Source organism: Cannabis sativa, chromosome 1 (assembly GCF_029168945.1).
Source record: "Cannabis sativa cultivar Pink pepper isolate KNU-18-1 chromosome 1, ASM2916894v1, whole genome shotgun sequence".
In the NCBI taxonomy this organism is placed as follows: Eukaryota; Viridiplantae; Streptophyta; class Magnoliopsida; order Rosales; family Cannabaceae; genus Cannabis; species Cannabis sativa.
This window is the reverse complement of record NC_083601.1, coordinates 46712457-46725159: the sequence shown is the minus strand read 5'-3', so window position 1 is coordinate 46725159 and position 12703 is coordinate 46712457. Positions and strand designations below refer to the sequence as shown.

Here is a 12703-nt window from a genome sequence, read left to right as displayed (position 1 = left end):
TTAAACAAAAATAAATATGTGTTTGTGGGTGATCCATTTTCTTTGCATGGGAATAAATGATCACCTTTTAAAAAGAAAAAGTGCTTCATATATATTTCTCTAAATAATGAAATCTATACAATAAATTAAACATTTTTCAGTTCTTCCCAACACTCTCCTTACGTCATTACATGGCATGCTTTCAATATTCTTTTTATAATAACATTAGTTTATTAGTGGAGTTTTGTTTTTTAAAAAAAAATTACTTAAAATTGAAAAAATATGTAATATAAATATGAAATTTAGAAAAAAGAATTACGAAAATATGTAATAGCATAATCGTAAATAAGTTCATTTTCTGTAAATTAAACAGTTTTTTTTGTATGGATAATTTTACAATTGTAAATATTGTTTATAGACTAGATATTTTAATTTACAAGTTATTACAAATTGTTATTCTATATTATTATTTTTATCATAAGTTATGAATATATTTTCTTCTACACAATTGTGAAAAATATGTAATTTATTTCGCTTTCTTAATTTTATGCCCCCTTAAGAAAAAAGATCTTTTTATAAAGTTCTATTAATTGACAAAACTTGAAATTTGATTAGATATGCATTCCTAAAGGTGTCTATGTGCCATGATTAATTTGAATGAGTCGCTCTAACTCATTAAGGCATACACATTTCTTTCTTTTAAAAAAAATTAACACATTTCTTAAAAGTTACATATAAATAATGTAGCATTAGGATGAAGTGTTATTTTATAATGGTTAATAATAATAATAATAATAATAATAATAATAATAATAATAATATACAAATAATAATGATCTATAGACGCTATAAAAATGAGTAGCCAAAACAAATTAATATGATAAATTAAACTATATATGCAACATAGAGGTTGCTTACGTCAGTAGAATTAGAAAGCATGCTCTTTTCATGTAACCAAATCGAGGTAATTAAGTTTAAACAAAGTCACATGCTTTGTCCAATTATTAATTTAATTATTATACTTTTAACCCTATATATATATATTAATCCACATTAAGACTCTTCGTGCACACTCTATAGTACAGTTTAAGAATATAATCATTACCAATTAGGGACACATATATGCAACTCCCCAAAAAATAAAAACGTTTTGATTAATTAATTAATTATATTTTGTTGGTACATTTCATGCTTGATCATGATCCATGAGATATAAATAAGAGCATTGTTATTAGGCATCAGTGGTGCTTAGCACCTTCTCGACATGTCGCGTTGCGATTGGCTAGCGATATTCCATAAAAACTATAATATTAAAACTCTATGAGACTCAATACTTAATTAAATCAATAACAATATTAACACATAAGAGAGTGCTAAGCACCCCGGTACTCTTTTAGCATTTACAAATGAATAGATCAATGAAAGATTGTATATAAGGGTGTGTGTGGGTAGTTGGGATACAAATTAATAATGAACTTTTCAGGTGGAGTAATTAGTGCCTTATTTCCAAGTTGATAGGGAAAATGAAAGAAAAAAGAAAAAGGAAGTAATTATCAAAACAAAAATAATAAATGTTATTCTTAGTGTATACCCCATATTTAGGGGCATATTAATAAGTGGTAACTCATGACTATTCTTTTCATATGGTGTACTGTAGTAGTTGTACAAGTACCTTGGGAACTAAAAATTAGAAAATTAAATATTTGGAGAGAGAGAAAGAAAGAAAGAAAAGTCATGGCCTATAATTTTGTGCTTCCATTCATACCCTGAGTAGTCTGACTGTGAGACAGAGTAAGCAGTTCCCCATCACCAACCAACCAGCCAACCCTTTTCAAAAGTCCCTTATCATCATCCTCTTTTCTTTACAAACAGACAAAGTTTGAGTAACACCCATTTCGCCACGTGGCAGCTTAATCACATACACAGCTGTTAATCACAGCCTTGTGAGCCGGGGGATCATGCTCATGGGTGGGTCTGCATGACTCTGCTCCTGCACCCTCACCACACCCTGCTCAGCTCACTCTTTTCTTTTCCACACACACATACCTCAATGCACCAAAACAGTCACTACACAAAACAAATAATATTTGTGAGAACATTTTTCTCGAAATGTAAACAACATAAATAAACTAATGTAAATGTCAAAAAGTACCCACAATTTTAATAATTTTGTTTTTAATAAAATATAAATAGTGAAATTTTGAATAACTTAAATGTAATAGATATGTGAGATGCTTTTAACAAGTTCTGAATAATTTATTATATATATATACCAATAATAGAAAAATACTAAGAACAAAAGTGATGCTCCAAACAATTTTATAGGTATATTTTTTTCTTTGAATGAGATGGGTTTAACTGGAAACTGACATTTTTACCGGCTGCAGGCAGTTGTCGACAGAAGAGAGTGTGGACGAGCTCTTCTTTTCTCTCTCTCTAACAACGCTGTGGCAGCAGAGAGAGACAGCACGCGAGGTGACTGGTTAAGGGAACAACAGGTCATGACCACCTCCCCTCACTGGCTCAGCCCGTGGCCGTAGTTTGTAGGCTGGTCCGGTTGATGCCCCACATTCACCTCGATAAATACCCAAATTGCACGCCCTTTTTCACCGCTACTACTTAATAAATCAATTAATATAATATTAATAATAACCCCTTTAGACAAAATTTCACTCTCTCATATATATAATAATAATAAGTCAAATGGGGTCATGACATGTCATCGAAACTCCCAAAAAGTCCCAACCAGGAATGTGCATTCCACGCTCTCTTTTCATGAGTTTCTATATGTTACAAAATTTGAAATATATAATTCATTAATTGCTCTATTGATTGTTCCTGGAATAATATAAATATGTATTTAATAATAGTAGAGTATGACTATGAGTTGAAACTGATCAGTTTCCCGCTAGCTCTAGGAATAACCTTAAACAATCCCCCTGAAACCAAGTTAGAAGGGTATAAATATATAAATATCTATTTGGGGTTCAAAACAAACAAGTTTGAGTAGTGATAGTACTAATAAGTTATACTACTAGCTAATAATAGTTATATTAGTACTAGTACATACAGTAGTGTATTGTACTAGTTTTGCAATTGAAATAGGTGTTAAGGTGGAGAATAGCCAAAACGGGTTTGCCAGTGTGGATGTTGGGGTTGGGTGCAGATCGGTTGCGGGCCGATATGAGTCGTTTGCTCGCACTACTCTTTCACCAGGTACATATAAATATGGCCCATATATTTACATTTACATATATGCATATGACTCTATATTTGGTTTTGTTTGATATTTTATGTATATATATAAATTGTAGGGAGTATTGGATGAGCAATTCTTGCAGCTGCAACAGCTACAAGATGAGAGCTCACCTAACTTTGTATCTGAGGTTGTAAACATCTACTTCCATGAGTCTGAAAAACTCTTGAGAAATCTCAGAAACTTACTGTAAGTTATGGATTTTAATTATCTTCCTTCTTCAATATAATGGGATACATTAATTATGTGGTTTATAATTATTTGTATACATAGGATGGATAAGGAGTTTTGGGATTACAAGAAAATGGGAATCCATTTGAATCAGTTCATGGGAAGCAGCTCTAGTATTGGTGCTAAAAGAGTCAGAAGTGTTTGCGTTGCCTTTCGAGCCGCTTCTGAACAAAACAACCGTCCCGGGTACTAACATTAACATGCATCATTTTATCCCACATCGATAATTTTAATCACAATTTTATACTATAAAACTTTGAACGTTTAATATTATATTATTTATGTTTTTGTGTATATTAATTTAGGTGCTTGAGAGCTTTGGAGCTTCTGGAACATGAATATTGTTACCTCAAGAACAAATTACACGAACTTTTCCAAGTAAAAACCATTACTTAGTTAAATTATAACTTACTTTGATAATAATTAATTATTATTAGTACAGGCTTTTGCATATGCTTTTTTACTGAAATGGGATTTAATTATTGTTTTTATGTATTATGATATAATGCAGTTGGAACAGCAGCGAGCTATGGCAGCTGGAGTTAGGTATCCAATGCAAAATTAAAATCAAGAGCCACAAAGTCTTCTTAGTTAAGATAACATAAATTTAAAAATCTAACTGAGATATATATATATATATATCTCTTTTGTACTATTTCTTACTCATCATCAAAACCAAGCGTTTTAAGTCTTGTCAAGTTGGAACAAGTTAAAGCACTACAACCACGGCCAGTACAGAAGTAGAAGAAGGGGTTATTTTGTTTCAAAAGGAAAAAACTAGAAGAGAAATATTAATTAATGTCTAAATATATATATATTTATCTTTTCTAGCTACCCACCTGCCCTTTAATTTAATCCTTATTAAATTATATATATGTATTTATGGAATGTCCTAGTATTTATATCTTTAATTTCATGTACGTTTTAATGTTATCTCTCTGGTTGTAACTGATGATATCAATATTGATCTTGATATATATGAAAGCAAGATCATGAAGACTTTTAATTAATTAATATATATATTTATTCTGCTGTTGTGATTCTCATATCAAAGTTTTAATTGTCAGCTTTAAATTTGATGAGTAAATGCTAGTGGGAAGTAGTAGAGAGCTGTCACTTGTCACATGTAATCAAATCTCATATCTCTATTTAATTTGCATGTATTTGGAAAGTTACGAAAATGATCGGCTCTATATAGAAATATGTATCTTTTTTAAGTAAAATCCCATCAATCAGTAAGAGCTATAGCTTTGGACTTCGAATCGATATACAAACTGTTTAAATATATAAACGTTGAATTCCTGATTTTGAGTTTTGAGAGAGTCAATAAAAAGAGGTTGGTTTTTATGTATGTATTGTATGCACGTAGATTTGAAGTTTGACTGTGTATTAACAGTAGTCAATGTATATATAGATAGATATATAGTTACACAGGAACCAAGTCTTATTTGGACTGAGACAGACTTTTGTGGTCAGGGCGGCGCGCGTTGCCTATATATGTATCGTCTTTTGTTTTACTTTTCATGCCCTTGTCAAATTTTCAGTGATTTATTACCATCTAGTAATATGGGCATTCTTATTTGACATTAATAGTGTCCAATAATTTTTACAGTGATGTTTTATAATTAGTAATTAGATATTTTTTAAAAATTATTTTTACTAAATAATAGTAAAATATCGAAAAAAAAAAGTGACACTTTTTAGTACTTCTTCTTAATAAAGTATTACTATCTAATATTTCTAGACTTGTCATTTTGATATTGTTTAGTAATATTTTTTTAAAAATTATTATATTAAATTATATGAGTTAAATCAGATATTCACATATAAGAAAAATTATTATACACTACTTGTATTCTTTAACATTTCTTCTCAATAAAATACCTGTTTAATAAATTTTTATCTGCATATATTCACGAGAAAGCAGTATGTTTAAGATAATTTTATAAAAAAACATCTATGAAATAATTTGTCAAAAAACAAAAAAGTTGCATATGACACATCATAATCCAATAATTAATTCTTGAACTTAAATTAAACGTAGAGATTCTAAAAGAGGAAAAAAATAAGGGAAAATGGGCAATATAGCCCAAACTGAAAATGGATTCTAATCTTATTCAACAAATATCATAATTCATAAAGACATTGTCACCAACTTACATTCTAGGGAATTTCAGTACAACTAAGACTATATTTGGTTTTGAATGTGAAAACTGCAATCTTAAGTTTTAAGGATATTAATGCAATTTTAGTTTAATTTAAGTTGAATAAAGATTATAGATACCATGTTTTACGCTATAAATAAAATAATAAATAATTTGACTTACTAAAGAATTTTGACATGTTTTATTCTATAAATAAGTAATATTTTTAAGAGATAAAATGAAATAATTAGTATATAATATTTTGAATATTTAAGGAATAATGGATATTAAAAGGAAAATTTTATTTATGTTTGATTTTAAAAGAGTAAGAGTAAGGAATAGGGATCCTATGAAGGTTATGAAGTAGAATGCTATAATTTAGTTGTTACTAGCCAAAGGGATTAGCCAAAGGGTAATCCCTTTGGCTAGTTCTAGTATTTTATAGGGAGATCTAGTTGCTTAGTCTTGGTGGTTGGTTGATTCTCTTCAATTTGAATAGTTTTCTAATTAAAGTTTTATGTTGTTTTTTGATATATTTTTTCAGGGGGAACTTCAGTATTTATTGAGTTAGGAGCGTTGTTTGAAGATGTTATAGCTTTATTGTCTAAATTTCCGGGGGCAGTTTTGTCCCATGGGGCTCGCTCTAAGATTTTAGCGGCCCATGGTTGGCAAAGCATGCTCTGCGGTTAGACGATGAGCTATCCTGGTTCGAGAAGGTTCCAGCGCCAGTGGCGGACGTGGGCGTCGTAAATTCATGAGTGATTTAAATCACTTTGTCAAAAAAAAAAAATGACTATATTTTGTATAGTTTTCGGTTTTTTGTTTTCAAAATAGCGTTATTAAAAATTATAACAAAAAATAGTTTTTGAAGTTAACACAAATCGCGTTTGTTAGTGTTATCTAACAATAATACTAATCAAAAGTAAATTGTTTTTTAAAAAATTCATATTTTTTGTAATTTTGTTTTCTGAAAATTATTTTCAAAAAAGGCCAAACAGTTTTTAAAAAACAATCATGTATTACAAGTTTTCCCATCGGTTTTTCAGATCTTAAAATTTTGTGGATCTTTTGTATATATTTTTCATAACATAAAGAGATAACTAAAATTAACAAACTAATCTAATTATGAAAAGAATCATAAAGTTCAAATTTTAGTTACTATGAAGATCTAAAAGTTTACCTGAAAGTAAACCATAAAATACCATAAAAGTCTGTTAGGTCATTCAAAAAGTTGTTACTGTTTAATGACTGTTTTGAAAAATACCATAAAATTGAATTAAATATTGGAAAATGCTATGTTGTTCTATTATCAAAAAAAGTCGAAAATGTCATGAATGTGTTGCAAAAGTCGGCTCATGTATATTTACTTTCTTTTCTAATTCTCTAATTTGTTTGTTTGTTAAGGCCATGAAATGATGGTTTGGTTACTATGACTTTCATTTTATCTAAATAAATAGCTATAAAATATTTTGGTTTGCCGACGATAAACTATAATTTTGCATATAAAAATATGTGAGCTTACACCGTACGTACGCGTAGAGATCGAAAGTTGTCAAATTTCTGGAATTTGTGTCAAATTTTAATCAAAAATTGACTTATGAGAGCAAATAATGTAGAAAGTTGTTATATAAGCTTTCGGTCTCACAAAAGCCCAGCAATATGGCCCATCTCACACCGTCTCTACAGCTTGTCAGATTGGATTTTAAATTCAACATTGGGTGGCTATAAAACCATAATAACCATTATAAAAATAAATAAATAAATAAATAAAAATTAAGATTTATTTTTTGAGTTAATTTTAATATTTATTTTTATTTGTCATAATTTTTTAAATCATGTATAATATATAACAAAATTTCGTATAATATTTTTATTTTATTTTTTTGTTATAATATTTAAAATATAATTTATTTTTCTTTAATATGTATATTTTACTATAAAAAATCTTACTTTTAATCACAAGTTTTATAAAGTAAAAAAATTATAATTTAATTATAAATTATCATTTATACATTTTGACTAAAAGATTCGTGTCTGAAAGTATTAGTTACAAAAATCAAAATTTATTGTGACTAAGTGTGTTTTTAGTCATAATACTTGTTGTGACTACTAAAATTAAATTAGTAACATCTAAATATTATGTTTTATTTATAAGTAATTTTTTGTTGTAACTAAAAGTTACATTTAGTCACAAAAAAAATAATGTTGTGACAAAAAAAATTGTTATTAAAAATGACATTTTTATATATAGTATTTTTTAAAAATATGAATTAGAACAAAAAAAAAAATTAAAAAAAAAACTAATATTATTAAAGATATAAATATTAGTTTGAAAAATAATAAAAAATAACAATTTGTCTTTAAATTAAAATAATTAGTTAAATAAATAAAAAACCTATATCACATATGTCATTGTAATATTATCCTCTTATATGGGAGAATTGTATTGAGACATAGTCATACCTAGCTGTGATTTGTCAGAATCAAATATTCCTCCAATTTTAATTTTTAGCAATTCGTGATTTGTTATTTTAGTATTTGTCGAAAGAATAAGGAAAACGTGCTCAATTGTTTTAGTTCCTAAAAATTATTAGGATGCTTATGTTGGTACGTACCGGTATATATACCAAATGATCTTATTCCATTTTTTTAGGGGAAATGATCTTAATATTCCCTTTGCTATAAAAAGAAATCAATAGATAATTTATAATAATACAAGTCTCTCTGTTTATTAATTTTGCAATATTATGAATTGTGTGAACTTATTAATTAAAAGAAAATAACACACGATAATTTAATTAACACAACATGTATATAATATATTGGGTGTGAAGATAATGAAAGCGTGTATTGAAATATGAATTTACAGATCGTTAGGTGGATACATATTATTGTGCTCAAATTTCAATCAGAAGTTTCTTTTGAAAGTTTAATTTAATTTATGAAAGGCATATAGAATCATATATAGATCTGGATACCCAGCTATAAATATATATATATATGTATATATACAGTGTATAAAGTCAATATATAGTTTCCCTTTGGGAGGTAAGGTAAGCTATCAAATTAAGTTGTTTGATAGGTCAAACTCATCTAACCACACCAAAAGTTTAAAATCGTCCAAACACCCAAAAAAAATTATATTCATGACCATTTCTTTCCTATAAATTTAAAAAGACTAACTAGCAATTTTTTTGGCCGTTAAAAATTATACCTCTGAATTTTTTTGGCCGTTAAAAATTCTCCTGAACTATTGAGATTGTTAAATTTAAGAACTTTTGTCTAATTTCATTCAATTTTACTGTTTCAGTTATTGTTTATGTAATAAAATATGCTCCTCAGATTTTGACATCTACCAAATTATGCTCCTCAAACTTTGATAATATAATCATGTCCCTGAACTTTCATCCATGTTAGAATTTTTTTACTAAAATTAGACAAAAATCTTTAAATTTAACAATCTTAATAGTTCAGGGGGAATTTTTAACGGCAAAAAAAAATTCAAGTGCATAATTTAGTACATGTCAAAATTCGGGAAAAAAATTGATAATTAACTATTTAAAAAATATATAATAATACATTTTTATTAACTTATCAAAACATTAAACAAACATTACACCGAGATGATTTTTTTTGTATTATTAAATGTTCGAGTACATCTTTGAGATATTTTGTTAAAATAATAATTAATTTCTCATGATCATACATGCTTCCTGATGAGATATCATGACCTTATATTGGAATCATGAATATTTAACATATATATATATAAATAATATTTTTTAATGAGTATTACTCATTAATAAGTTTAAATAAATTTAACTATAAATATTAATTTTAAAAATATTAAACCATTAAATTTTGATTCGATAACGAATAATAAAAGAGAAATTAAATTTCTATGCTTAATTTAATTACTTAATTAAATAAAATATTAAAAAATACCTCTTTTTGCACTATATCAAAAATATATTTATATGAAAAATATTTAAGTCAAAATCAACTTTTTAATCACTTTTTTGCCGAATTTTTTTTTTTTATTATTTTTTTTTTCAGCTGATGAACCAATCTCAGCCTATATAATATAAAAATGAGAAATTTTTTAATTAAATAGAAAAATTAATATAAAAACTCAAAATTTTATAATATTACTCATTCATGGATAATACCCATTGAAAATACACCATGTTATATATATACTTATGTATTACAATGCTTATATATATTTAGAGAATTGCTGTATAGATAAATAGTAATAATTCAGATAAATATTTTTTTTACAGATAAACTATCTGTATGCACTATTTATAAAAAAGTTTACATTAAATATTTTTGAATTATTTACAGTATAATTATACTTAAATTATAATTTTAAAATTTTATAGGTCTTTAATCTGTTAAGTGGTAAGTAAATTGCCACGTAGTAATTTTTGATTACTTTAAATTAATAAATTTTTATTTTTTATTTAAAAATTATTTTAAATATATATACTAATAAAAAAATAATACGTAAATTTATACTTAATTAAATATAAATTAAATACTATTACTATTAGAAATTAAATTTATAAAATATTAATTGTCTACAATTAAAAATTAAATTCAAATATTTATGGCACAAATTATTTAAATTTTTGTATATAGAATGGTATATTTAAATAATTACATAATTTATTTGCATTTTTCATTCATTCACTTCTTTTTTTTTTTTTTTTTTTTTTTTTGCATAACCTTAAATCATTTGAGATATATACATATCATATATATGGATCTATAGATTTACAGCTCAACTATATATAAAGACACAGTTTTCCTTCTTTTAATGAAATCCCAACACAAGTTGTGTTACAGTTCAACTAGACCACACACAGTAATAATACTCATTAATATTCATATATTTTTATATAGTGAAATTGGATTTGACAGATTGCTTTTGTTTGTTTTCGACGTGGGAACACAAATCCTCTTTACCATATGAGTTTGTGGTAGGGTTCACTTGTTTTTATCCATATCATATATATATATATATATATATATATATTTATATTTATATGGATCTGCTTAATTGTATTAGCTAGCTAGTATTATTTGCATAAATGAATATATTACTTTATATTTTGCTTTTGAATATAAATTAATCGATCATCCCAAAACAAAAGAACATTCACCTTTTTTTTATTCGTTTTTTCCACAATTTATTAGCATGCATGATAATAAAATAATTATAAGAATTAATTAATCCTGATAAAATATATAATTTGCATTAGGTATTTCTATATCACAGGTAATATTATTGTGCAATGTACATATGCAAAGATCACAAATTTGTGACATGCAATTACATAATTAGTGTTTCAAATGTATTGTTTCATTTGCAGATATATATATTATATTAAGAGAGGGTTAAATTGGATATGATCATTAATTCTTCCCAAAAATCTAATTACAAAATGGAGAAATTAAAAATTATTGGATATTCATTAAGGGCTCGTTTGGAACGCCGTATTAGATCGTATTGTATTGTATTGTATTATATTGAATTGTATTTTAATTATGCAATATTTTTATGTAAAACTATATGTGGTATTAACTTTTATAGACACCTAAATATATAATATTTTAGTATAAATTAAAGTTTAACATAGTATTATATAAAAATATGATATATAATACAATACAATACGACCTAATACGGCGTTCCAAATGAGCCCTAAGAACATATATATTTATATATATATATTAAGAGAAAATTTAAAGAATATCCAATAATTCTCTTTAGATCTATATAATAATTAAAAAAGTGTAACTGTTATCTCTCAATTATATCACTTTCTATCAAAACAAAAGCAATTACTATACTTATTTGGTTTAAATGCTATTTGGCATGTGATTAAATTATTTATAAAAAAAAATAATATATATAGATATAATTACTTAGTTAATTAAATAAATACTTTTTAAATCTAGTTATTACTCCAAATTAAATTTAATTTGTTGATACAAATTCTAAATTATTAAGGCACCTCAAAATAAGTAATCTTTATTTAACCATCAAAATTCGGTTTCGTAATTATTATTATTATTATTATACCCTCTATCCCTAGCTAATTTTACCATAAACAAAATACATATACAAATTTGTAGTGAGATGAATTAGAAATTTTACCTATAATAAATATAGTATATACGCATGATATAGACATGAAAAGATATATGTATCTATATAACATGCATGCACGAATGATGTACACATAAAGATTTATAGTATATATATATATATATATATATATATATACAGTGGAGTAGAACTCTCCTACGATGGAGTCAGAGTGTCAATCATTAACTTTTTTCGATCCATATATTTTGGACAAGTCATACGTATTCAAGTCTCTCCACTTAAACACACACCCTGCCCTAGATTCGCGATAAGTTTCCACATTTCCACCGGGCTCCACACACCACACTATAACATATTAAAAATAAATAATAACATATTTATGATTTATGATTTTCTTTTTCTTTATTATTATTTCAATCACTAAATATTATTATATAGGAAAAAGTTAAATGTCACCGGTGGTGTCACTCGACAAAAAATAATATTTTAAAATAGTATATATATTTTGATAATTATAAATATGGCTCGGGTTTGAATTGTGGTATAAGATCTCAAGGGAATGTAACTAAACTTAAAGTCCCTTGCTTTTTTATCCTTCCAAATAAAAAGATACTAGTAAAAAAATCACTTATTGAAGTTGAAAGTTTAAGAATAGATCTGACAAAAAATGATAGCCTTTAATCAATTATATAAAAATAATTAGTATTTTTTTATATCAAGAATACTAATTATAATATTTAATCAACTTTTACACTTAAAATCACTTAATGGAATATTGCAGTTAATTTTTTATAATACCGAAAATAAAATTAATAATATTTTAAATCTATATTTTTTACAATATAAATTATTCAACTGTGAAAATTTTATTAAACAAATATAAAAAATAATTAAAAAGTTATAATAAAAAATTTACTCTAACTTTTCACTTTTCTTATTAATAATATATTGGAAAGAAATGAACGGAAAGGTTTG

At 25.8% G+C, this 12703-nt stretch overlaps 1 protein-coding gene across 1 annotated transcript; it reads left to right on the top strand.

Annotated features, from left to right (window-relative positions):
- Window positions 1-2777: 2777 nt before the first annotated feature.
- On the top strand, window positions 2778-5627 carry LOC115705353 (pseudo histidine-containing phosphotransfer protein 6). Its single transcript, XM_030632678.2, has 5 exons — window positions 2778-3195; window positions 3294-3424; window positions 3509-3652; window positions 3772-3844; window positions 3978-5627. Exons 1-5 carry the CDS (start codon window positions 3127-3129, stop codon window positions 4029-4031), a joined length of 471 nt encoding a protein of 156 aa, XP_030488538.2. The 5' UTR covers window positions 2778-3126; the 3' UTR covers window positions 4032-5627.
- Window positions 5628-12703: the final 7076 nt, after the last annotated feature.

What these genes read in the sequence shown, in the direction of transcription:
- LOC115705353 (XM_030632678.2), top strand. Translation starts at nt 3,127, where the DNA reads ATGTTGGGGTTGGGTGCAGATCGGTTGCGGGCCGATATGAGTCGTTTG. An exon ending in TCGCACTACTCTTTCACCAG is followed by an intron (nt 3,196 to 3,293) that starts GTACATATAAAT and finishes TATAAATTGTAG; the next exon opens with GGAGTATTGGATGAGCAATT. An exon ending in GAACAAAACAACCGTCCCGG is followed by an intron (nt 3,653 to 3,771) that starts GTACTAACATTA and finishes ATATTAATTTAG; the next exon opens with GTGCTTGAGAGCTTTGGAGC.